Source organism: Dermacentor variabilis, chromosome 11, assembly GCF_050947875.1.
Source record: "Dermacentor variabilis isolate Ectoservices chromosome 11, ASM5094787v1, whole genome shotgun sequence".
In the NCBI taxonomy this organism is placed as follows: domain Eukaryota; kingdom Metazoa; phylum Arthropoda; class Arachnida; order Ixodida; family Ixodidae; genus Dermacentor; species Dermacentor variabilis.
In genome coordinates, this window is record NC_134578.1 from 114,156,165 (window position 1) to 114,181,767 (window position 25,603).

Genomic DNA, 25,603 nt, shown 5'->3' on the forward strand with positions numbered 1-25,603 from the left:
AACTCTGTTTGATCCTGAGGAGCTACTCTCGGTACCTCCTAACGGGAGGTCATTGTAGCCGCTGGCCGCTCACACGTGGAGGACAGAACGCCATGACGGTCCGTTCTTTCCAGGGCCCTATGGATAGCCTGGGCTTGTACATAAACACGAACAGTAATTTTTCAGCTGTAGAACGGTGACACAGCCAAAAAGCACTGAGGGCGGAATGGCAAGCCGGATGGATGAGACAGCAGGGCTTCACTTTATACGCTTTACCTGCAGTTACCTTGCAGCCTCCTTAGGAAGTAGTACGTAAGAATGCCCTCACAAATATTGACCTGCGCCACAGCGTCTACTCGGCGTCTATTTGGCGTCTAATTGGAGTTTGTTCACTACCATCATCCTGCACGATGCTAGAGCGGGGTAGTAAATAAATGATGCTGTGAACAATTAGGCTTTTATAGTTTTCTGCTTCGTCAAGGCATCGCCAATGCTAATGCTCTGGCGCCACTAGGTAACTAGAAATCAACCCAGTCTTACCGCTTGCTGCCGTGTCTGTAGTCTTAGCAGAGTGAAAACAAACAGCCGATCTCAGTAATTACAATAGCACATACCTCATGATTTGACTTCAGCTTGACATGAGCCTGAGTGATGATGGATTTTGCCGCTTGTTTCTTGCTGACACGACGGAGTATCAGTAACAAACGCGAACACGGATCGAAGCGGGTGGCCGGTGCTGTATATGGGCGCTGCCATGTTACCACTGTTTGGATGACTTCTCTGCAGCAGTACGGAGTTCCACGTGGCAGCGCTTGGTGAATGGCAACGGAGCGGCACGTGGAAAACAGAAGCCTAACTCTGGCTCCCTGCGGAAGCCATATACAGTAGCTCTACTGCCACCTGAAACCCCTTGATAAATTGAAAGTAGCGACACTATCCATCCGCGGCGCTTTCCTTCTCGATTCTCCTCGCCCGCCGGCTGCGCGCGCTGCGGACGGCATGCTTTTTCTCCTGCGCTCTCCCAGGCCCTGCGAAGCATTCTATGGAGGCGCGTTATCTTGGGAAAGTTGCGCGCCCCAGTGATGTGGAAACTTTTTAGAAATGCTGATAACGGCATCGATGATGCTGAAGGCAACGTTTATAGGCAGGTTGATTTTTTCTTAAAACCGTATGAATGGCGTATACTGTGTAAGAGGAGCTTTGAGGTGAGTTCTATTCTCGAGACAATTTTTGCCACATGATGAGATCGTGAGCAAAACGTGAACAACGTGAATGCAGGAGCCAACGTTTCGACAAGTGGACTTGTCTTCTTCAAGGCGACGTACGCTTTCCTCGCCCCAGTATATATAGGTGGGGTTCTTCTAAAGGGGAGAGGGTGTGAGGCGGGAGGATGCGGAAACGAGGTAAAATGTGTTAGCGTGTCGAATTGAGAGTACAGGAAAGGCTTTGACCTTGTGCACAGCGTTCCTTTACTCTCAATTCGACACGCTAACACATTTTCCCTCGTTTCCGCATCCTCCCGCCTCACACCCTCTCCCCTTTAGAAGAACCCCACCTATATATACTGTGGCGAGGAAAGCGTACGTCGCTTTGGAGAAGACAAGTCCACTTGTCGAAACGTTGGCTCCTGTATTCACCTTGTTCACGTTTTGCTCATCGTCTTGAACTTACATCTCCCGCATTCCCCGTCTTATCTCATGCTGAGAGCGTGTACTTTCTGCATTTGATCTATTATTTTTTGTGCCACATCCCTGTGCATGTCGCCTATTAGGCGAAAGCCTTAGATCTCTGTTGCAATGTCACGTTGTGAGGTATACTAAACATCAGGTGACCCAAGAAAGGCCAGAAGCGAACCAAACCATGCCCAGCCATGTATAAGAGATGCTTACTGATTAGAAAAATTTATAATGATTGATTAGTCATTCTATTAAGGTGGACAAATGTGACTAAGGACGATTAACGTGTATTAGGGAAATATAAGGTGGATTAAGGTAGATGAAGGTGTATTAGGGCAGAAGAAGGGGGATTCATGTGCATAAAGGGGGATTAGGGTGGATTAAGGTTGGTTAAGTATTATAGTGGATTAAAGAGGATTAAAATCGAGTGAGCAGGATGACAGTAGATTAGGGTGAGAGACGTTGCAGTGCTAAACATAATTGCCTGCAGAGTATTCTGTGCATTACTTCCCCATGACCACAGTAATGATTGGTTTCTCGACTTTCGTAACGAAAGCGAATTGATGCAAAGATTTCTGCTCGTGTTAAATCAATGGAAAAAGTTTCGTCACAGAACAAAACTGCAGAAAGGTGGTTTTAAAAAATGCAGCAATTAAAGCAGGCGTGCGCGATCATGTGAACACCCACTGCACATTGCCTGTATCCGTGAGAAAATAAAACAATAATCATCGCCCACTCATGCGTGCGTGCAAGTGAAGTTCAAAGCAAATTCCGAAAATTCATGGTGTCCTTAGGTATCGCCAACAGACGCGAATGCGAAAGCCTTGTAAAGCCTACTGTACGTTAAGCCGCCTCCATCAACCCTAATCCACCTAATCTATATGATTCCTCCTTAATCCATCTTAACCACTCTTAATCCTCCTTCTTCAAAGCTAATTCACCTTAATCCACCCTAATTGACTTAATCCGCTTTCACCCAAATCAATCCACCCTAATCCGCCTTAATTCTTGTACATGTACGTAATGCGGTGGGGGGGGGGAGGCCGGATAGCAAGGGGCGAGGAGGTCGCGCCGTGGCGGCAAAGTTGGAAGACTGGCGGTATTTACCCCTCGATCGCTGAAGTAACGCCAATATCCTCCGCGCGCGCGCTTTCCTCCTCCATGCTCATAGGATTACTCCCCTCCCAGGGCCGGCGCAGTGCGCACAGCACGCTCAACCCTCCATGGGCTCGCTGCAGCCGCACTAGTGTCGATTCGCGCACTTGTTTATTTTGCCCTTTGAAGCGTTATATGGGTGTTCCTTGTGGAACTGTCGTGACTGAAGTAGGCTTCCGATAGAACGTTCCGACATTTCTTTTTGTATTGCTTTTTCGAAGATGTTTCGATAAAAACAAGCGGAAGCGCTCCGAAAAAGTGAATACCAAGCACGGATATAGGCCTTTCTCTTATCACGGACCCAGCTTTTCCTACCAGGTAGTGGCAGTTCCACGTGTAGGGACACTACCCCGGACTTATCCTTCACTTATAACTTACCCAGGGCAGACTGCATCCACTCTGGGACGGACCTAGGAAGCGACCATTATATACTACACACAATGGTGGAAACGACGGGGGTGGAGGTAAAGCATTTCTCTTACATAGACTGGGATCACTTTAGAAAAATCAGAAAAGACAGAGCAGACAAAGATAGAAAGGGGCGCATCAGACTACAAGAGTGGGTGGCTCAGCTTAGGGACGACTTGAATGCAGCGACTAAGGCCATAGAGACAGAGGAAGAGGTCGAACAAATTGATAGTAGATTGGCGCATTTGATCGAAGCCAAGCAATCGATTTTACAAAAGTGGAAATCACAACGCTTAAACAGGTGACTTAGGAAACGAATTGCTCAGCTCAATAAAGGTATAGAGGAACACGCACGATATTTGCAGAAACAAAAATGGGATGAGGTGTGCAAATGTGTAGACGGAAGGGTAAAACGTGGAGGCAATTGGAGTCTGCTCAGGCATCTGCTCAACGAAAAAGGCACCAAATCGAACAGACGTACGGCAGTGGCGAAACTTGTACACCAGGAAAGTCAGACTGCAAGCGCAGAGAGCATAATGAAGCGATTGGCTACTAAATACTTGCCCCTCAGGAAAGAGGATCAAGATGTGAGTTATGCCGATTACTTAGGGGTAGAATGCAAATATATGGATCAGGAATTCACCGAAAGTGAGGTACGCACGGCACTGTATAAGCTGAATAGTAGGTCAGCAGCTGGCCCGGATGGCACCTCTAACAGATTGCTTAAGAATTTGGACGACGAATCAATAAAATATCTGACCACATACATTAATGAACTATGGAAAGATGGGGTATATCCAGAAGAATGGAGGACGGCCAGTACTATCTTAATACCAAAGCCGGGCAAACAACTCAACTTGGATAATCTGAGGCCAATTTCGTTAACATCATGTCTAGGGAAGACAATGGAGCATGTCATATTGAACAGGTTAACGAAATATGTGGAGGACAATGACATCCTACCGTACAATCTGATTGGTTTCCGATCAGGCTTGTCCACACAAGATGCCATGTTGTTAATCAAGCATCAACTGCTATTAGCTAAACCAAAAAAAAACACTCGAGCTCTCTTGGGGTTGGATGTCGAAAAAGCTTTTGACAGAATTAAGCATAGAGCAATACTTGAAGTGATTTCCGAACTGGGATTGGGGAGAAAACTCTATGAAGTGGTCAAAACCTTTCTTGGCAATCGTTCAGCGCACATTAGATTCGGGGATATTAAATCAAAGAAGATGGATCTTGGTGACAGAGGGACGCCACAAGGGCCGGTCTTGTCACCTATGCTTTTCAACCTGGCCATGTCAATAGTGGCAAAGGGATTAAAAGGGATAGAGGGCATACACTTTACTATTTATGCAGACGATGTGACTATATGGACCGCTGAAGGAAGTATGGGACATGCGGAAAGCAGATTTCAGCAGAGCATTTATGAGGTAGAGTCTATATTAGAAGACATGGGACTCAAATGCTCTGCTAATAAGTCTGAACTCCTTGTACTCAAGAACAAAAGAAGGGGTAGAAAACCGAGGGGATATGTTCCCGAGGAAGAACCCAGGTTAGTACTAACCACGAAGGCAGGCGAATCTATTAAGCAAGTAGAATCCATTAGAGTTTTAGGGTTATTCCTGGAGGCAAACGGGGCAAACGGAAGAACAATACGACACATCACAAGCAAGACTGTGGAGGTAATAAGACTGCTAAGGAGAATCACTAACAGACACAGATGGCTGGGAGAGGAGAGCGCCATGAGACTGGTCCACGCTTTCGCCTCGTGTCACTTCTATGTAGCTGGGATGCTCAGTTGGACACAGAGCTAAACAAGTTGAACAGATTAATTAAAAGGCTAGTCAGAACAACAGTGGGGTTACCAATTAACACGCCGGATAATAATTTAATGAAACTGGGGCTCCACCACACAATAGCCGAGATAACTGAAGCTCAGCAAATTGCCCACAGAGAGAGGCTCTCTGGAACAAGACCAGGTAGAGCAATACTAGAAGAGGTAGGGTGGTGCCCAACCGAATCCAAAATTTCAGGTGAAGGCACAGTAGAACTAAAAGATAGCATAAGAGAGATAATCAAGACGACTCCTTTCCCCAGAAATATGCACCCGGTGCACAACCTGGAACGACGAAATGCAAGGGCCAAAGCTCTCCTGCAAGAGATAGAACACGACAGAGAACATGCGGCTTTTGTAGATGCTGCATGGATCAGAGGAAAGAAAGCCTTATCCTGAAAGAGAGGTACAAATCAATTGCGAGAGGTGTAATGGCATCATTACTCTGGATCACATGCTTTGGCAGTGTCCTGTGACTTTCACAGACTGTGACGAAGAGAGAGACTGGTGGCAGCGAGCCCTACACAGTGGAGTTCTTTCCGATCAAGTACAGGCCGTCCAGAAGGCCCACGATACGGCGGTAAGGTTAAACCTTACTGTCCTGACGTGGGAGCCGCCTGCGTCAACCTAAAGGTTGATCTTCCGCACATTAAATAAAGTTCATCATACCATACCATACTGGCTCACCATCGCCACTTTGGCTGTCTGTAAGACAGGGGTGTATTGAGCGCATATAATGTAAGCAGCGTAGGATATACACGAGAATTTGTTTCATAATCGTGGCTCTTAAAAAAGTTAATAGAAGGTAAACGAGAAGAAATCTGACAGTCCACTTAAAGTGAATTCACCGAAATGAGTGCGCCAAGAGCTTTTGTACCAATGGCACTGTGCAAAAGAGTACGTAAACAATAACAAAAAATGCTCGCCACGTTGAATCTTTTTAAAGATACAGCAGCACGCAATAAGAGTAAGAAGTCCCTTAGCGTCACAAGTAACAGGCGCATAGATCACACACACACACATACAAGCAGGCACACACACGCGTACATACGTACGAACACACCCGCACACATACACACACATGCACACACAGACACGCACACACGTACACACACACGCGTACATACGTACGAACACACGCGCACACGTACACACACATGCACACACAGACACGCACACACGTACACACACACGGCACACAGGCATACATTCGACCACACGCCGACGCATGCACACACACAAATACATAATAGGTGTTATTGGCATTAACTTATAAATTACATACATTTGAAAACTAACGCACGCGGAAAAACACAAGATAGCTTTGTCACAGCATGAAGAGTCAGCCCAAATTTCAGCGGCTCACCTAAGAAACCTATATGCACAGTCACAGGCGTGCTCTGTATTGACCGGAAGGAAGAGTCCGGCTATGCAAATAGCATTAAAATTTCCTTTCAACTCCACCCACAGATATAAAGAAAACTGTAACCCTCATCTCGCAAAAGAAAAGGATGTGCCTAGAAGGGGTGAAATCCTTTCTGCCGCTATAATGAAACCACTGCATCCGGAGCACGACATTCCGTTCTCCTCAGGGGACAGAAAATAAGGCTAGCCCTTTCTCTTACCTGCCCCTGCAATGAAACGAGCAGCAAAGGCACTTCCACAGAGAACGAAGCTCAGATTTCTACGGAAAAACGGAAAAACTTGGGAAACACCTTAGGTAGGGCGACCACCGGTCGGCAGGCGCATAGCGCGCGCGAGAAACCAAGGAGAAACTAAAAGCGCACGATAGGCAAGTTTCGCGCCGCTCTCGTGACGTCATTGTCGACTGATGGGGTAGGTGCGCGCCGCAGCCATTCGCTGTGGCTCATGCGCTGGCTTCGCAAAAGACGGCGAGAAAAAGACGAGGTCGTCCGCGCCATCGAGGGTGCCGCGGCGTAGATCAGGAATACGCTGCTACTTTCCAACATCAAGAAATGCCAAAAGGACGTCTGGTAAGACGAACACAAGTTTTGCGCTTCAGGAGGGACGGAATGTACTACGCACCACGTCCTACAGGAACCCAATTCGATCCTCACTACAGGATTGCTACTGGGAAGCGAAGCGAAGGAATTGTGCTGGTGTGATGTTGCTTCTCCCCTCATAGACTCTGCTGTCTTCACAGAACTGAGGCGCAATCACTGAGGAAGTGTACAAACGCGTATTCGGCAGCGACAGAAAGTTTGGCTGTCAGTTTATATCACAGCGAGACAACAACCTGAAGCTCACATCCGCTATTGTAAAGAGGTCCGATTTTTGTCACCCTGCTCGATCTACTCGACCTGCGGATCTAAACCCTATCGAGCACCTTTGGGAAGAATAGGAACTCCGTCTGTAGCACAAAGCCGCGACCGATGCCAAAGAGAAATTTGCTCACCTGCAGCAAGAATGGATGATGATACCCTAAGCGGTCATTGACACTTTGCTGGAACCTATGCCTCGTCCCTGCCAAGCTGTAATCGAAGCATATAAATGGGTTACCTAATATGTGCAGGTGTTGATACATAGATTTCTTTTTCATAAGAGCACAGTCACTCATAGGTTTGAAACAAGAATACATTAATATTTTCTCAAGAATTCCAGTTACCATTGCGAATTAATTTTATGTGAAATATCCACATTTCCCAAGCAATCAGATTAGTTTAGAGTTACCAAAGAATCCGTTTACTCATATTAGCGATTTGCCGTAATTTAGAACCAAAAATGCAAAATATGATATTGTTACAGATGAGGTGCGTTTATTTGCACATGACGGCTAACGGAGATAATCGATCGCGCAGCTAGCCGCTTGGATCTTGCAGCTCGCCCCTGTTACCGTTGTCGTACTCCTCTTCGATGCCTGTTCTCGCAGTGTTACAACCATTTCCTAGATGACGCACGTTAGGAGAATCACTGAGCATTAATGCGGTAATAGCATTTAACACTCGCAGCATGCACGACCTCTGTTTTCCTACACCATCGAACTATAGACAGCGGACGCGCAACCACTTAAGTTATAAAAATCAAATTACAGAAGATAGTTAACGGGCCTAAACAGTGCGAGAAACGCTCGCAGCACCAGCCGCACCTGCGCTGTGGGGTCCAAATCACACTAAATCCCGTATACCTTAAGGAACCGCTTGATAAGTGCTGTCACATGGCTGATTCCAGCGCTACTGCGAGGCCAACGTACGATGACGTGCCATCCGGGAGGCTGTTTCGGCAAGGAAGAATGTCTTGGTGACTGAATCGTCAGTGTATCAAGGAAATTGTGGGATGGTGTGAAGGAAACGGCGCGCCGATCAAGCATAACGAAGGTAGAAAAAGGCAAAATATGAAACGGTAATTTGTTTCATTGTTCGCAGAGTTACGAGCATAGCAGATGAATCGCAAGGTGTCATCCTAGTTGCTGTGGCAAGAGGACACGTAGATGGTCAGCGTTTCCCTCAGCGTTCTCTTTGTCCGTTCAAAAACAGTTGGTCTGTCGACGGTATTTTGTTGATTGTCGGTATTGTACACGGCACACCAAGGTCACCGTGCTCACTACCACGGTCACTTGTGACCACGCAAGTTGGGCCTCGGCGCACAGTCCGGCTTCCGCCTGCATCGCATGAGATCACGACCACCAGCGGTAATGGAGAAAATCCAGCAAGACGGCTGCTTCGACGAAGATCAATGTTATTGCAGAACCATGTTGTGTGGTCCGCATACCCTGCACCTCTAGCAAAACTGTTACGCATGATACGTGTTTATTTGCAGGTTAAAGCTCGCAGAGATAATAGATTCTGCTACTTGCCCCAGGGACCGCCGTCATAACATCCAAGAGCGGCACACACCTACTGCCACAAAACAAGCGACCCATGTTAGCATTAAAAAGTTGGTACATGGTCTGTTGTGTTCCCACATTATAAATACGTCGTCGTCACAAGCGGCACAAGCGTGTTAACCGACTTAATTAGCCATATCAGTCTCTTTCACCCGAGTATTACATTTTTTGCTCACGACTCTCCTAGTCGGATCAACTTCTTGGACACGACGGTCTATATAGAAAATAGAAAACTTACAACGACACTTTACCGGAAGCCTACGGAGAGCCAGCAATATTTAGACCACAAGGGTCATCACCAGCGACACTGCAAGCAAGGAATTTTTGTCAGACAAGCGAAAAGAATAAGAAGAATCTGCAGCGAACACCGCAATTATATCCATCACTTAAATGACCTCAAAATAACGCTAGCGGAAAGGAACTATCCCCAAGTTGCTCTCAATAGAGCTTATGATGTCGCGTCAAGATTGGAGAGGCAGTCGCAATAATCGAAGAAACAGCTTACAACAGAATCTGCCAGACCACCGGCCTTTATAACAAAATATTCTAATGCACTTCCAGACATAAAAAAAAAACATCCCACGAAATTACCACCCAATATTATCAAGTAACGAACGTCTGAGAACAGCGTTCCCGGATGTGCCAAAGGTTACCTACGGCTGCAACAAGAACATTAAAGACATGTTAGTGCAAGCAAAAGTCAGCCCAGCAGCATCCCCTGTAATAAAAGCATGTTGTCGCCACAGGTGCAAGACCTGCAGGCACCTTCAAAGTGACATTAAAACTAAAAGCGCCGCAAATAGTTACACACACGAAGTCAAATCTAGCATCACTTGTGCAAGTTCGGATCTGATTGATATGCTTGAATGTTCCTTCTGTAAGAAACAATATATCAGTGAAACGGGACAATCAATGAACGTCAGATTGAACGGACAGCACGCGGACACAGCTAAAAAGCTTCCCAAAGCCGTCGCCTAGCATTTCAACCAACCAAGTGATACCTTTGATGAACGTAAAGTCTACATCTTACAGTCGAATTTCCGTTCTGAACGAGAAAGAAAATACAGGGAATCATACCTTACCCATAAGTTCAAGACATTGCAACCAATAGGCATAAACGTTTCAAAGGCAGCTTTAGAATCTATTCGCTATGCTAAATTTCAAGCTATAGGAAACAGTTAGTTTGGTTTCTTAGCGGTTCTTTTTCCTTTTTTTCGTCTTATTTTCTTCTTTTTTCCCCTTCTTATTCTTTCCGTCTATTTTTTTCTTTTATTTATTTATATAGAAGATTTCAGTACTTTCTCTTTTTTAGCGAGCACCGGTTTCTGCCGCTCGTTCTACTATTTCTTTCAGAGACACAATGGCCCACGACCACCAGCGAAACAGATAATAGAGGACTGCTGTGCACGCCGTGGACACGCCGGCTGACACACGGACGTTGACACGTGATTGACGGACTGCCGTGTCCCTGGCCTTGTGCACAGCACTCCTTTATTCTCAAATCGACACCCTCGCCTGTAACACACCTTCCCTCGTTACCGCGCCGACCACCCGTACGCCCTGTCCCCTTTAGAAGAACCCAACCTATATATACTTTGGCGAGGAAACCATATGTCGCCTTAAAGAAGACAAGTCCACTTGTCGAAACTTTGGCACCTGCTTTTACCTTGTTCCAGTTTTGCTCATCGTCTAAGCTCAGTAGAGTGATTTAAAGTTATGTTCTAATTTCGAGTGGCGAAATCGGCAGGATGATGGGGCGAGACTTAACGTTGGAAGCTGTAGTACTCCACATACTAGCATTTCTAATAGTTGGCGCCATTGGTTGCCCAAGTGGCCGTAATCGTTTCGGCAACCAAATGTTTTAAGCAGCCGCTTGTGCATAAAACTCTTGATAGGTACCTCTGAAGTTTGTCGGCTTAATAGTCGTCATGGGATTTTGCAAGCAGCTGTCCTTGTGGCTTTGAGCGGACAAGTTTGTGAGGCATGCACGGATTCCACTTCTTGTGAATGATAAAAGTCGCACCTGATTCAAGTGTGAGCGACGTTAGTTGCTGGCGATGTCGCTAAAACACTCTTACGTTTACAAGGAGTTCAAAAGGCACAATAAGCACTCGGTGGATCTGGATCCAGAATTATTCAGAAAAAGCATATGAAAAAGAAACGTGTTTCTCGTCTACACCTGCATCTAAATTTCAGTATCACAACGCACAAGCACTCGAACGAACGTTTTTGCAGTAAGGTGCAAAGGCTGAAATTATAAGCATCCTCAAACTGCCGCAGAAAACTCTGAAAGAAGCTGTATTTTCGGTTAGAACTTTAGCCAGCATTTTTTTAGAATAATAACAAAATAACGTTAGTATTGTTTCTCCCCTTTCAAGCTGTGTGGCAATAATACCCTGTGAAATAGCTCCTACTGCACAATGTCCTAAAGTTGATTACAACACTACTCTGATCAGAAAAATTATGTTATTTTGCCCGTGAAAGTAGCATTGCGGCAAGCATCCTATCGTTAAAAGGCGCCTAAATTGGAACGCGCGCGTTCAGAGGTATTTGACATGGTGACACATCTGTTCCATTGCTACCTCTATAACGGCGAAGCAATTTATTTATTTTTTTGTTGAGCAGTCCAATCTTCCCACAGGTGAATAGAAACGGTCTAGTAACATTGAGTTTCCGCGATGAATAAGGGTAGATGGCGCCAATAAAACATTATGGCTTCTAAATGTGCCCTACTATACACGCTTATAATTGCATTTATTGACGTATGTCTAAATTTATTTTGCGTAGCGGACAGGAATTTCCTCATTGATAGCCATAAGTCAAGTTTTAGAAAGTTTGTATCTGCGGAAAGGCTCAAACGTGTTACACGTAACCTGGATAATCGTGCCTTACGTGTCGTTTAACTACAATTACCACCTCGACCCGCCACAACGCAAGACTTCAGCGTGAATGTTGCGACATTAAATCGCAGTACCCATATGTTAACTGATTAGAATTATGCCCTGAGCATAGCATATTCAACAAAGAACAAGAAGTTAATATAAGAGCTCCCTAATTATTCCACGTACATCCCTAGCATCTGTTGCATGATTTGGTTGATACAAGTTATGTAGTGGATTGAGTAGAAAATTAAATGCCCCACGTTGCTACGGACGGCTTCTCGGCTTCTCAGTCAATTTAGGGAGTCAGAAATTAGATGGACACCGCTGACCATTGTGCTACAAAGTACAGCGAGCACTGGCAGACTAGCGGTAATGTGGGTTCGACATGGCCGCTTAATATTTCTGCTGCTGCCTATAGTTGGTGTTTGACTGCTGGAATGGGTCACTGCTGGAGATCTCGTGCATCAGTATAACCAACATTGATACCGAAGCTATGTTAGGCCTTCCTAGGCGCAGTCACTCGAGACTCACTGGTAACATCAGACCCTTCTGCTGTGCTGTCTGGGAAGCTAGTGTACGTTGCCCTTGATGTGTCAATATTATTCTGATGAAACATGCCTAACACTGATATGCAGTTTCTAGAGTAACTCATGGGTGTTGTGCAGCAAGGTCTTGTTGCCATAAACAATACTGCAGGGAACGTAATTCTCCTATGGTACACAGAGAATAAAAGCGCAGCCTAATTAACCATAGAATGACATCATACTTCTAGTATTCCAAGCAATGGTCGGATAATGGGCACTTATAGGATTCGGCTAACAAAATACACATCCTAACAAACTACGCATTGGCGCGACTAAATATACTGGTCGTTCCGCCTTGGCGTGGACATGCCTTGTGCAAAATATCGATAATGTACGCAATACTTGCGTACATGTACATATAAAATTTAACAAAGAATAGAGCCCGGAGGAGGTTGAGAGGCAGTTCATTCATGTGATCATTGTCGGATGTAAACCTCTTTTCCTTTTTTTCAGGATGGGGATGCCCTGATTACCCCACCATTTGTGATTTCCTTTGCAAAGTAAAGCTATTTGCATTTGGCTACTGCGGTAACGAGAAAGAACGCGACGGTTGCCATTGTGTTAATGCAACAACATTTGGTAAGTCCAGACAACATGCTGTATTTAGACTGGCATTCTTGTCACCTGAAGAAGTGCGCGAGATGTCGAATAAAAATTTGATAGATGTATTTTTTGTAAGTCACAAATTCTGCAGCAGCCGCTGCTTCATTCCCAGGTTTCGCAGCCAATAATTATCGAGAACGCGATGGTGCCGTAGACGTGAAATCGGGACGTCCGTTTGTTCTGCCAGTATTCAAGCGAACTGCTTGATCCCGGCACGTGTGCGTACTCTCAAGCCCCGATGCCACCAGAGCACGTCTTGGTTGAACGGGGGGGCATGCGCTTCGTTCCGGCATTCCAGCCATTTTTCTGAACGAGATGCTTCAAGGGCGTACAGTTTTTGCACGGATCCCACGGAGGAAGCGCGGAAGACGCAATTTTTTTGTCGTGCCAACAAATACAGCACTCTGCCTAACCTCCAGAACGTTGCAGTGCCGTCTTGCATCAACACTAGATCACCAAGTAGATTAGTGTGGCCATGGCCTCCGACACTGCCCGCACTGGCAGGATTTGCTCCGGCTGTGTCATTCGTAATGAGAGAGCGTAAGCTTAGTGGTGGGCATGGCCGGATCCTTCACGCCACCGCAGCGTTCCCAATGGAGGGCATTTCATGAGTCGGGGAGGCTTTCGGACGCTCTGGTACGGTGCTTTGACTTGGATGTAGCGAGAAATCAATGCCTTTGCGCTGATATGTCATCCCTTGCTGATTTCAGAATGACGGCTGACGGTCTACGAGGGGCAAAGTGCATGCTCGGGCCTGTTCGCTCCCTAATGCGTTTACTTTTTTTCCACACACCTAATCCCACTGCTTTCGTGTTGGTGTGTACAAGCGGAATATATTCGCAAGAGTTCGCCATGTGCCGGAAGCGCACTGTACATCCCAGTTAGCGTGTTTGCGATATATATGGGGGATGCATACCCCGCACGTGCACCAAAATTTTACGGGGAGCGGAGTAAAATACACGTACAAGTCGTTCAGCGGCATACGAAATGGAAAACGGTGCGTACAAAATAGCGAGCGTCGTCCTCCTCTGTACTTCCCTCAGCTTCTTCTCTGCCAGTGCTTCGTACCAATAGGCATGTTTAACTTTTTTAGATTGTTTCAACGCTTTTAACGAGTCGTCTGTTATTATCGGCGCTTGCTTTTATCTGCATTTAACCATCGTGGTAGGGCGTGGAGTAACATTGTTACGGATCAACCAAGAGTGGCGCCAGTCAGAACAAGATTTGACGTGTAATGGTGTAATCGTTCTCGACATCCACCTTGTTTATGCATCATTGTGTACGTTGAGATGTCGGTAATCAACACACATGCGTATCATCCCGTCTTCGCTACTAGAACCGAAATGCGTATGAACTCCTGCGTATGAACAATGCGTATGAGCGCGCTGCGTAGGAGACAATCTGCAAGGATCTTGCACATAGGCTTCGCATTTCCTGTTGGAATAGGATGCTAGTCAACCTTGCTGGAACCTATGTCGGTAGTAGACTGTGCAACGGCAGTGGTATGTTGCGTCAACAATTCCTTCGGAACTTGCAGCTCACTCAAGGATAATGCCGTCCCGATGTTATAGGTAACGTCTCCAACTTTTATCGTACCATGTTGCGGGCCAACGACTTCAAACGCTGTGGTGCATGAAAGGCCTTCGGGGAAGGCTGACTTGAAACCTGGAGGATCGGTTGACATTCTTGAGCAGAAAGTTCAATGCCCTGTATGCTGCTTGTTTCTTCGACGAGGCCAAGCAAAACCTTGGCCGCTTTTAGTGAAGCGTCTGCAACCATCGGCTCAAAGATAACTGCATAAACGGTCGCATAAGAGCTTTGTCCCTGTGATGACCACCATTCGATATTTGTCACCGAGATGCGAGGCCAATTCACCGTAACTAGTCAAAATCACAAAGCTGGAATTGCTGGTTCTTTAATCAGGTGGACCTTTTGTTGCCTTCGAGTAACAGAAAAAGTGACTATTTGCGAGCCCTAATTTATGATTGCTCTTGAGGCTTGTAAGAAGTGCCCTCCTAGGAGCAATCTTACGTACGATAACCGAGGGACAGCAACAGAGTCATCTTGAAATGTGTGAGTTGCTTAACCAGTGGTGCAGTCAACACTTTTCAGAGCGCCTGCATCAAGGATGCCTTTATTCATCAGTCTGTTGATGACGACCGGAAAAGAAAAGGTACCCACTTCTGTAGCGCGAAATCCGCTGTCCATCACTGATGTCTGTTCGTGAGCTTCGGCGTCACCAGTTGGTCGTTTCCCAGTTGCTTTAGACTGAAAGCTTCGAATTTCTTCTGAAACGTAAATGAAATACAAAGTTAGTAGCAGACGGTACTGGGTGGCAAGATGTCCACTTCGCTGGGAGTTCAATCACGGTTTACGAATTTCTGAAGTGTCCTCTCGGGATCTGCTGAAAACTCGGGGCGATAAATGATTTCGATGCTGTGACGAAGACAACCTCGCTTTCGCATTTCTTTTCCTTGAGGCAGACTTTTTTTTCTGCACCTCATATTCCGAAGATTGCGAGTGCATGCACTCCGCGCACGGATTATTCGGCCTACTTACCGAGACAGGACGTTTGACGGTCTTTGGTGCGGGCGTCTCGCATTCGTCAACAACCATAATTTCTATGTTTTCCGCAGGCTTTCTGGTCTGGTTAAAGAGCAAGAAGGAGTTAATCATGCCTTCCATAAGCCTAAATGTCTTCTCAAAGACGTAGTTCTTGGCTTCAGGTGAAACTGTAGTCGTTATGGCCTGACACTTTTCCGATTGCTTTACGGGGTAATTGCATTGTTCCATAAGGTCTAACTTGCGGTATGCGAAGTCGGCAAAAGTCTTTCCAACTCGTTGCGCAGCTTCGAACATGCGCTGCTTAGTCATGATGCAGTCATGTGGAGGCCTAGTCATGTCCTAGTCCTATACATATCGTGGTCCTAGTTGTGCGATTTTAACATCAACCCACGTACTTATGATTGCAATCTTTTTTGGGGTGGTGCATGCATAGGAAATATTTCGCTTGGGGGCTGGAGGAAAAGACGAGTAGAGCTACTCCTGCAACTGTGAAGCTGTTCAAACAAAAATCAACTGGGTAAAGCAAGGCAGTAATATATTTTCTCAGGTGCGATAAAGAACTGGCCATGAAAGTCGCTGAATTCGCTCGCGAGTGCCTTCAGAAAAGCTGTTCGACGTGTGTGTAGTAACTTCGTTCCTAGCGTCCATTGCTCTTTTCTAAATTATGGTTAGCGATCATCGTTGCGACGTTTGACTCTACTGGCAGATGATCCGGCAGCGTCGGAGCCTTCACGAGTTTTCACATGCAAGCACACGGTGCCTTCAACAATAGGAGTGAGTAGGTTGCAACAGACTTTTTGACTTGCTTGCAGCTCCAGAACAGGGGATGGCTTTAGAGCTTCAACTTCTTTAGCAGCCTCGTGTTCCTGAGAAAACATTCTTTAGAGTGCCTGCAGTTCGCGGCGGAGCTGCTTGAACTTCGATCTTCAGGGCGCTTGCTTCGGACACGATTGACCTGAAGGTCTTGACTCCGGCTGCATCATCCGAATCTTCGAAAGCGTCGATGGAACACTGGACGGCCGCCATCTTGATTGCACGGAGCAGGTACTTACGGAGCAGGTACTTACGGAGCAAGTACTTACGTCTTGTTGTTAGTGATTCCAACCGAAGGAGCGCGTAGCGAACAACGTCTCCACATCAAAAATGCAGCAGCTCCAAGTACTTGGAATCTATCTCTATACAGTCAAGCTTTGTGCGAGTGCTTAAAGAGTCGAACCAAGATGCATGCAGGCATGCATGCGCACACACACACAAACACGCAATTGCGGACGCGCACAAATTATATCGAACCTTTTGTTGAGCGCAGTAGCTGACTGGTACCGTGTGCGACGAACGCATTGAAAGCGTCATGGTTTCCAAGGAAGCATACGTAAGTTGCGCCATTAGAATGCATCCCATCCGCAAGACGCGTTTACTTCCTCATTACCGCGCAGCGCGTATGCGCGAAGGCAAGCTTTCTGGTTGTTTCTTTTTTTCGCCGTTATTTCCGGTCAGAAGATTCATATTTGCATAGCACTGTGAAGTTGGACCTTACTCACCATGATATTTATCATGTATTGAGCAGTGGTCCCTTCTATTTCTGCATCAGGTTGGATATTTGCGTAAACGAAAGGCTGCTGGAGCTTGCCGCCATATAAATAATTTAGAGTTTAGTCCCTAAGGCAAAGCACTGATTGCGATAGCCAGTTAGTATATAGCAATACCAAGTAATGATATTAGTTTTATCAACCGTGTAAACTTGTAAACCTTTGATGATTAACTAAATTAACAAGCACATTGTCATGTGCGCCCAGGTAAACGTGAAAACATCTCGCTCGGTGACCGCGGAAACTCGCCGTCAAAACTCTGCAGTGAGGAATCGCTGCTGCAGCAGAGAGCGAACTGACCTTCGTCCCATGTCTGGCTTCAACGCGAATAAAACGTCGAGAGCACAGCGCGTACGAAGCTACCGGCACTACGCGAACTCTGCAAACATCGCAGATCGCTTTGAAGGAAGAGTTCCGCGCGGGCGCTGCCTTTGGACACGTCACTGACCGCTTACAACTAACGGCGCCCGCACGGCTGCACTGTAAGCACGGAGCAAGAAACATTTAGGAGTGGAAACTCCGCTGTTTGCGGCGACCAGAAAAAGTCACAAGCCCGCGGAGCCGTTATCGTGCTGGCGGCTCCTGGCGGCCTGGAAAGAAATTACCGCCGTTGAGAGTGCGCCGGAACGGCCTGCCCGGGCGCTGCATTTTTTTTTTTCGCTGCGGCTTCTCCGATGCGCCGCATGGCGCCGCCACTGTATATGGCCCCGTCGGCGCATACAACAATTGTGACCTCATCTGGTCGCCCGCGCTCGCTCGCGCTGACGGGAGTTTCCCCTCCTAAATGTCTTACTCCGTGACTGTAAGCAACCACAGGCGAAAAAACTTCCCCCCCGCCCTCCCCTCCCCTCCTTCGGCTTTCCTCCCCTTACCCTCGCGCCTCGCGCGCGACAGAAGAGGAAGTGCTTCCGCTCCGCCTTCCTCGTTCGTGCTCGCGAGATTGAACCGCGTTCGCCGGGTCACCCTCGCATGCTTTCACTCGAGCATGAAGCATACGGCGCGCGGCACCGATTTTATCGTCCTTTGACATTATACGAAACATCACGATGGCGCCAATGGCGACGGCATGAATGCGCCTGGAGTGTCCATAAATTTGCTGTCGCTATATAGCAGCCGCATTACTTAATAGTGTTCAACTATTATGAAATTTGTAATCGAGAGGTAACATTCGCGCAATGTGACTTCTCTATTTTAATAAGCGCAGGCATTAAGTTAACTGGTATGGAATGATAGTGTAACGTCTCGCGGCCAGCCGCAGTTACCCATAGTTAGCTACGCTTTCATCATATTACGCTTTAGTTACTACTTGTCATCATAAGAAAATCGAATTTCAGATATGGAGCATTATATCATCCCCAAAGATGCAACAAAATTTATGCCTGGAATTAAAACAGCAATCGCTTGCATTGCGTGCACTAAAACTATACGTATTTTTTTCTATGACAGAACTCGCAGACGGTGCGCTTTCGCAGAAGTACTTACACGATTCTGGAAGATATGTGAAAGTTTTAGAAGGTGAGCAAACTACTTTCGTTGCTGCTTCCATTGCAGATAGTATGTTTCTGCACTTACAGCACTCACATTCGCCTTAGCATGCAATCCTTGAATAAGTAAAGCTGCAGCCTGTCCAGCGATTTGGAAACTATCTATATGCAGCCATATGCGTACATACGGGTGAGGGGGGGGGGGGGGGGCTTGCCCCGCACTTTGAGAAGTGGGTTTAGGGCAAAGTAGGCTACCCAACCCACTTTTCAAAACGGGAAGTACGGTACCTGGAGTCCCGACCAAGATCTCTCAGAACTGCGGCCACATAAGTACACAATTTTTAAAGCCAGGCTGTTGGCCTCTAGTTGGCCGGTTTTTTCGTGTCCGTCAGCAAAATAAAACGTTGAACAAAGAAAAGTGCATATATCCTTTGGAATCAGGCATACAACACACAGTTCAGTATTCATTTTAATAAAGAAAAGCACAGAACAAGCGTCAAAACCACATATTGGACGACAAGACGCCTGTGAACAATGCGAGGCACGTTCCTTCTCCCCGCGTGTATTTTCCACTAAAGATTACGGTTGCACACGCTGCTCCAGTTGGAAAGGGGCTACTACAGCAGAACGAATCTGTGAGTGACGTCACAAAACTTCATATATGAGAAGAAGACCTGCCTGGCAAGACCGCTATGGTTAGACCACAGAAAGTTAAGACTCCCGAAGAGCAGTGTGAATAGGATGAGCGTCGAAGAGTGCAAAATCGTAATGCTCAACAACGGTGTCGTGCTAAGACTGGGCAGAACAAAAAAATATTTCATATCCCCATCGACGGCATTTGAGTGGTTCTCTAACAGCTTCGCTGGCCATCAGCTTTCGCAATGTTGGAATGGCGAGCCAATTTGGGCGAGCCAGCTAGAATTGTCTTTCGGGTAGCGCCGTCACATGCTATTGCAGATTACGCTCAGCCAGGCGAGCAGAACAATTAAGGGTTACGGTACATCGCGATGCGAGCCGCTTGCGGGATGCGCCTTGCAAATGGACATTCCAAAACAAGTTGACCCTATCAATTCTTGCATCATCCAGTACATGTTGGGGCTGTATAACCTTTGTAAAAACAAAATAAGATTTTCTTTTAATATTTTACCTGTAATTAATCATCGTTCCCATTTTAGCGACCGTGACCTTAGATTTAGCGACAATTTGTCTGCTTATGACAAAGTTTTCTATTTAGCAATAAGCAACAATTTTAGTGACTCGAATGAGTAATTGGCGATATTTTCACGATTTCAAAGAAGAAAGACATTCTCAAAAATGACCTTCTCAAAGTCCGTTTGTTATTCAAAAGCTACGCTGCCGAAACTCATCGTTCAACGCATATGCTCCGTTACGACATAGCAACGGTTGCCTTCACATTGGCAGCGTTCATATTTTGATTGCGCTTCACAGCACAATGGTCGCAGCACATTTTGCTCATAAAATGGATGTATTTTTTTTTAAATATTCACAGAACATAGTTGAATGCGTGAAAAGGCTACGTGTTCCGTGGTGTCACTAAATTAATTGGATTGGTGGACTTGCTGTAGCGTGTCAGTAAGCTAATTTAGCGAAATCAAGTAGAATTAATTTTATGCTAAGGTTTCAAGAGCAGCAGGTGAATAGGACATATCGACTGCACAAAAATGTGTAGATATCGAACCAACTGAGCTAGTTTACGAGCCTCTGAACAAAGCGATTCCGTTTCCCGTAGCTTTCGGACTATAATCAGTACTTCACGGCGGACTTGAGGTACATAAAGGGCGAAAATGTCGTATTTGACTTGTATAAAGCGCGCACAATTGACCTTTTTCACGATGGGAGAACGCCTCTAGCGGCGGGAGCCGAATGCAAATACGGTGGCTCTCGGTTGACGCGGCGGCGTGACAGCTTTCGTTGCTTCGCATTGTGGTGTGATTGGTGTGGTGCGTTGGGGTGTGGCGTCGCCGCTGATTTTCGTAACCACCTGTCGACTCTTGCGAAGCTTTCTTCGGCATGTTTTCCATTGAAGACTTCAAGAAACTTCACGACTCCGGCGGTCAGTGGAGCTGCGATTTGGAGTTGGCGCCGCCAGTGACTGACAACATGATCAACAGCCATTTCGGCGAGTCGCACCGGCAGCTGAATCAAGGCTGGATGTTCCAAGAGGAGAGGTACTTTCGCCGGATCGACTATGTGATGCGCTGACAACCAACAGGGACCGAACTTGTGTTGCGCAGCATGTTTGTGCTCGATGAAAGCTGGCCACTACAAGAAAGTCGTAACGTTTGGTCAAGGCGGAGCAGGGGCCGTCGTCCAAGCATACTGCGATTGCGTTGCTGGGTAAGTACATTTTTGAGAGACGTGAAATGCTGTGCACGAATGTGCTGTCCGCCCTTATGATATAGCACTGAACGACGATGTGGAAAATAGTGTCCTAACAACGGTGTGTTCGCGAGGTGGCGGCGCTGTCACCGTCTCTACGTGCAAACACCGCTACGGATCGCTTTTGGGAAACATTAATTTTTCGTTTACAAAGTGAGCTAATTTACCGAAATAAAGTAGAATTAATCTTATGCTAAGGTTTGAAGAGCAGCAGGTGAATAGGACATATCGACTGCACAGCCGCAGGCTGCATGCTATGCGTGCCGTAAAAGCATTCACATGTCATTGGTTCGGGCCTATATGACCTTGCGAAGAGTAGTTCGCGGCGAATAGTTCTGGCGATTATTTGATGTTTTACCGCATTACGCAAGAAAAATATCCCGACCGTGCATAAACCGCTTGAGCTATCTATATCATGCACGGATAACCGCGCCTTCGAGAACCTTGCCCGTGCAGCTAGAAAAGAAAAAGAATGAAAATCAATGAACGCTCTCACTGTAATGTAGTGCAGCGAGTCCGCGCTTCTTGAATATCTATTCTGTAACGAACATTAGCTTTCTCTTTCCGTTTGTTTTGCCCACTCACAGGAGCATTTAACAGGCATCTAAATGTGAATACTTTTTTTCTTCTGATTTTCCTAGTCAAAGCCAAAGTTGCCAGCATATAGTTCCATTGCTGTTTGCCATTCGAAGTATCCAGAGGCCGTCTTGTACGAGTGTCCCGTGCAGATGGATGGCACCAACACAAGGTAAGGTAAGGTAAATGTTTTTATTCAGAACACAGTTCAAGTTAATCAGGCAAAATGCAGCGAACAGAATAAGGAGGTATGTGGTAGAACACAGGTATGTGGTAGAACACAGGACGATGTGACAAATGACTTCAAAAGGAGCTTTGGTGTGGTATCTACAGTCTTCCTTGTAACGGTACCTTAATGTAGAATGTAAGCATGCTGATAGAGAAACACTATATTTGTAGAGAGGTGAGCTAGCATGGTAATCGGATTCACAGGAGTTTGCAGTGTCCATCATTAGTGCAAAATAACCGCATGCGTAATCAAATGTCAAAATAGATCTAGGCCAGTAAGCTTTATAGAACATGTGTATGAACTGTATACAAGTCCCCGCATTTTGTTATTTTCAGGACAAAACCATTTGCTGACCAAACCCTTGGCGGACGTCACCTTTAAGAAACATGTGATTAACAAGACGGTGCCTGTTAAGGCTAAGCGACAACTTTCTCCTTATTTGAGAACAGCTGGGCAGTCTGGGCTATTGAAGTTTAGGAGTGCGATTGCCACACATACACCTGGTGTCATGAGCCATTGCAATTTTTTGCTTACTTGCTGGAGCATAAGTGCCTACGGGCGTATGAACCACTGATGACGACAGTTTTGTGGACGCGCACAAAAAATACACGGAACACTAGCCACATACAGTTTCGCTGTAAAAAAAAAAATGTTCCAAACCCTGCGAAAGATGTCAAGAACAACACACTGAGGTCATATAGCCATTGTGGCAGTTTCTAGACTTTTGAAGACAGACAAATGCACAACTTAGAACAACGACACCCGTGTATGTTAGAGATAACATAAAATAAAAAATCGTTTTCAATAACATTCCTATAAAATAATAGCACTGCCTTTGGGAACTAATGCAGTGTGGCTTCGGTTGAGCAACACGAAGGTATGGGTAGGAAACCTCCCTCTAACTCGCAAAGTAAGGATGATAGGAAAATAACCTTGTTTGTAACGGAACCTTTGGGCATACATAAAATGTACAAAGCAAAAACTCATTCTTGTGCGAGAAAACTGAGTTTTGAATGTGGCCTTCTGCCTTAAGGAGGCGGAGCCTTGAACCTTACTACGGATGATGTGGCCTTCGCTACCAGAGTTGTCGGTTTCTGCTGTGCCAAAACTCGAACACGATTGAACACGCTGCCCAGCGTGTTCTCACAAAAGGCAGCACTCCCACTAATATTGTCGCAATATTTGTGTCAACGACCTCCAGAGATATCTTCTTAAGAGCAGCGAAAAAGTACCCACGGAATAGTTCAATGCTGGCTTTTCAAAATAACACGCCGATATACGTGAACGAAGATTTATATGCTGAGAACAAAGTTTTGCTGGGTAAAGCCATGCAGGCAAGATGGGAGAACTGGAAGTTTGCATGGGTGGTCGATGGAAAGGTATGCGTACAAGTGAAAACTCTCGAATACTACAAGTGTCATCTATCGAGGACCTTAAAGAAATAAGTTAAGCTTGCAACGGCTGAAGTTCGCAAATCTAACCTGAAAAGAAATTTAACGTTTTTGCACTACAACGTGCGCAGTATACGAAAACACCTTAACCTTCTTCCATTGTTTATTTCGTAGCATGAACAACATTATGACGTTATTGCAGCCGGTGAAACATGGCTGAGAAAGGAAGAAACATTTACCGTACCTGGCTATAAAGGGATATTTCAGCAACGTGCATCTCATTCGCGCGGCGCAGGGGTAGCCCTTTTCGCCAAGAACGGACTCCCCTTATCTATACTATCTGAATTCAGATTTAGCATAATGTATATTGAAGCACTATTTCTACAGATCGAATCCTCTGTTGTTGTTTATTTTTTCATTTATTTTACGGTAGTGCTGTTACCGCTCCGAAATTTTTCCATGGGGCTGTGGCGTAGTCAAGCTGTTCTGAAAAGCAGCTTTTTTGTCACAGTCCTTCTTTCTGTATCATTGACAGAATGAAAATAAAAGATTGATTGATTGTCGGTGTGATTTGTGGGCCACAAACACAGCCCACTAGCTGTTTTCTTGACAAACTTGAGGAAATTCTTTCAGCCCTGACAAGGACTGGCCGTACTCAGGTTGTAATTCTTGGCAATATAAATATTGCTGTTTTGAACGCTAGCAGCAAAGAATTTATTTACATAATAAAATCATATAATTTTCGCAATTTAATCTCTATGCGTACTCGGGTGACAGGCACATCAGAGACCATTCTAGATCATGTGCTCACTAGCATTCCTACTGAAACAACAGCAGGCGTTTTTGACCAGCCTGTCACCGATAACATACCAAGCTTTGTCACGTTAGAAAAAGCGCCTATGGTACGCCATGCTGGCCACAAAATTGACAGAATAGATTATTTAAAGGTTCGTAACTTTTTACTTTCAATAAGTTGGCAGGAGGTTTATCATGATGACGTAGACAAAGAATTTAATAATGTAATTATAGTTATTACAGACTCCGTTAAAACTCCGTAACTATCGTCAATATCCATACATATTAGATACCAATGGATGGTACGAATGGTACATATGGATGACCATGAATATATTAAATGCGCTTAAGGCAAAGAACTTTTGGTATCATAAATGGAAATGTGATAAGCATAATGTCCATCTTCTAATTGTGTACAAGGCTGCCCGTAATAAATCTGTTGCAGTGTCGCGTAAATGCGAAAAAAATACTGTTACTCCAACGTTACTGAACACGCTTCTGGTTATTCTCGGAAAACTTTGCAAATAATCAACGAAACAACTGGACGTACTCGCAATGAAAAAATTGTACCTGATAACGTTACTAAGAAAACAGTCAATGACTTTAACACTTCCTTTACAAATGTTGGTCGCTCACTGGCTAAAACACTGCCATGTCGTAGAAAAGCTTCTTATGAACCTATTTCCACGACCAATAGTTTCGTTATAAAAATTGGCCGTATTTTAGCTCTGTAAATCTGGTTGAATCGCGAAAACAATATCTGCATGGCTACGCTTGTAGTTCTGGCAAGTCCATTCTGTGCGTCTTGTGGCTGCTACGAGACACTTCAGCACCTTATATTTGAGTGTCCCGCTTTCAGTGCGCAGCGCATGTCGCTAGTGAGAAACTATCACCTCCTTGGCCTGCGGTGTGCGACACTCGAGGAATGCTTATACCCCAGTGGTTGTGCATTTAAACGTGATCAGGCCCATCGCGCCCTACTAACCTTCCTAGAGCTAACTAACTTAGGTTCACGTTTGTAGCGTGAACGTTCAACATTCTGTAGTAGCGTGACCTTCAGTGACCGGCCCTACTGTGTGTGATCTGTACTGTGTCCTAACGCTTCTTCCTTCGAAGATGGGAAGTGGCGGGTTCAAACACCTTGTAGTGTATATTGTGAACCGACTACCAGTGAAACGGTGATTGCGTGCAGCTATACTTGGCGTCTCATCGTGGAGCGCACAATTAGCCGCGTAGCAAACTAGCCATGGATGTGATTGATAATTGTGGAGGCAGTTCGATGCGGCGTCACTTTAATTCCGGCTGCAGAGTCGAAACTCGGCGGAACAACGTGCTAGTGTACTGTGTTCTACTTTAGTCTTTAGATTTGTCCTGTTGCTCTTTCTTTCCTCTTTCCTCCCTTCCTTCCTATCTTCCATTTCTGTGTTGCTGTCACCTCCCTTCAGAAGAGTAGGCAGGCGTTGTGCCCCTTCCGGTGGCAGTTGCTAGCCTGCTCCTCGCCTTCCCTTTCCTGTTAACTGTATATATGTGTATATGTGTTCAAAACAAATAATAATAATAAATGCCTGTGCTGTAAATTTATGTCGGACTTGGTTTAGCTTGAACTTGC

General features: G+C 45.7%; 1 protein-coding gene across 2 annotated transcripts in view; it reads left to right on the forward strand.

The window, feature by feature from the left end:
- Positions 1-25,603, forward strand: part of LOC142563140 (uncharacterized) — a 94,251-nt gene that overhangs the window by 34,987 nt on the left and 33,661 nt on the right. For both annotated transcript variants that reach the window (XM_075673686.1, XM_075673685.1), the window contains exons 3-4: positions 12,819-12,944; positions 18,566-18,634. In XM_075673686.1, coding sequence (XP_075529801.1) covers positions 12,819-12,944; positions 18,566-18,634 — 195 coding nt within the window. The remainder of the gene's footprint in view (positions 1-12,818; positions 12,945-18,565; positions 18,635-25,603) is intronic.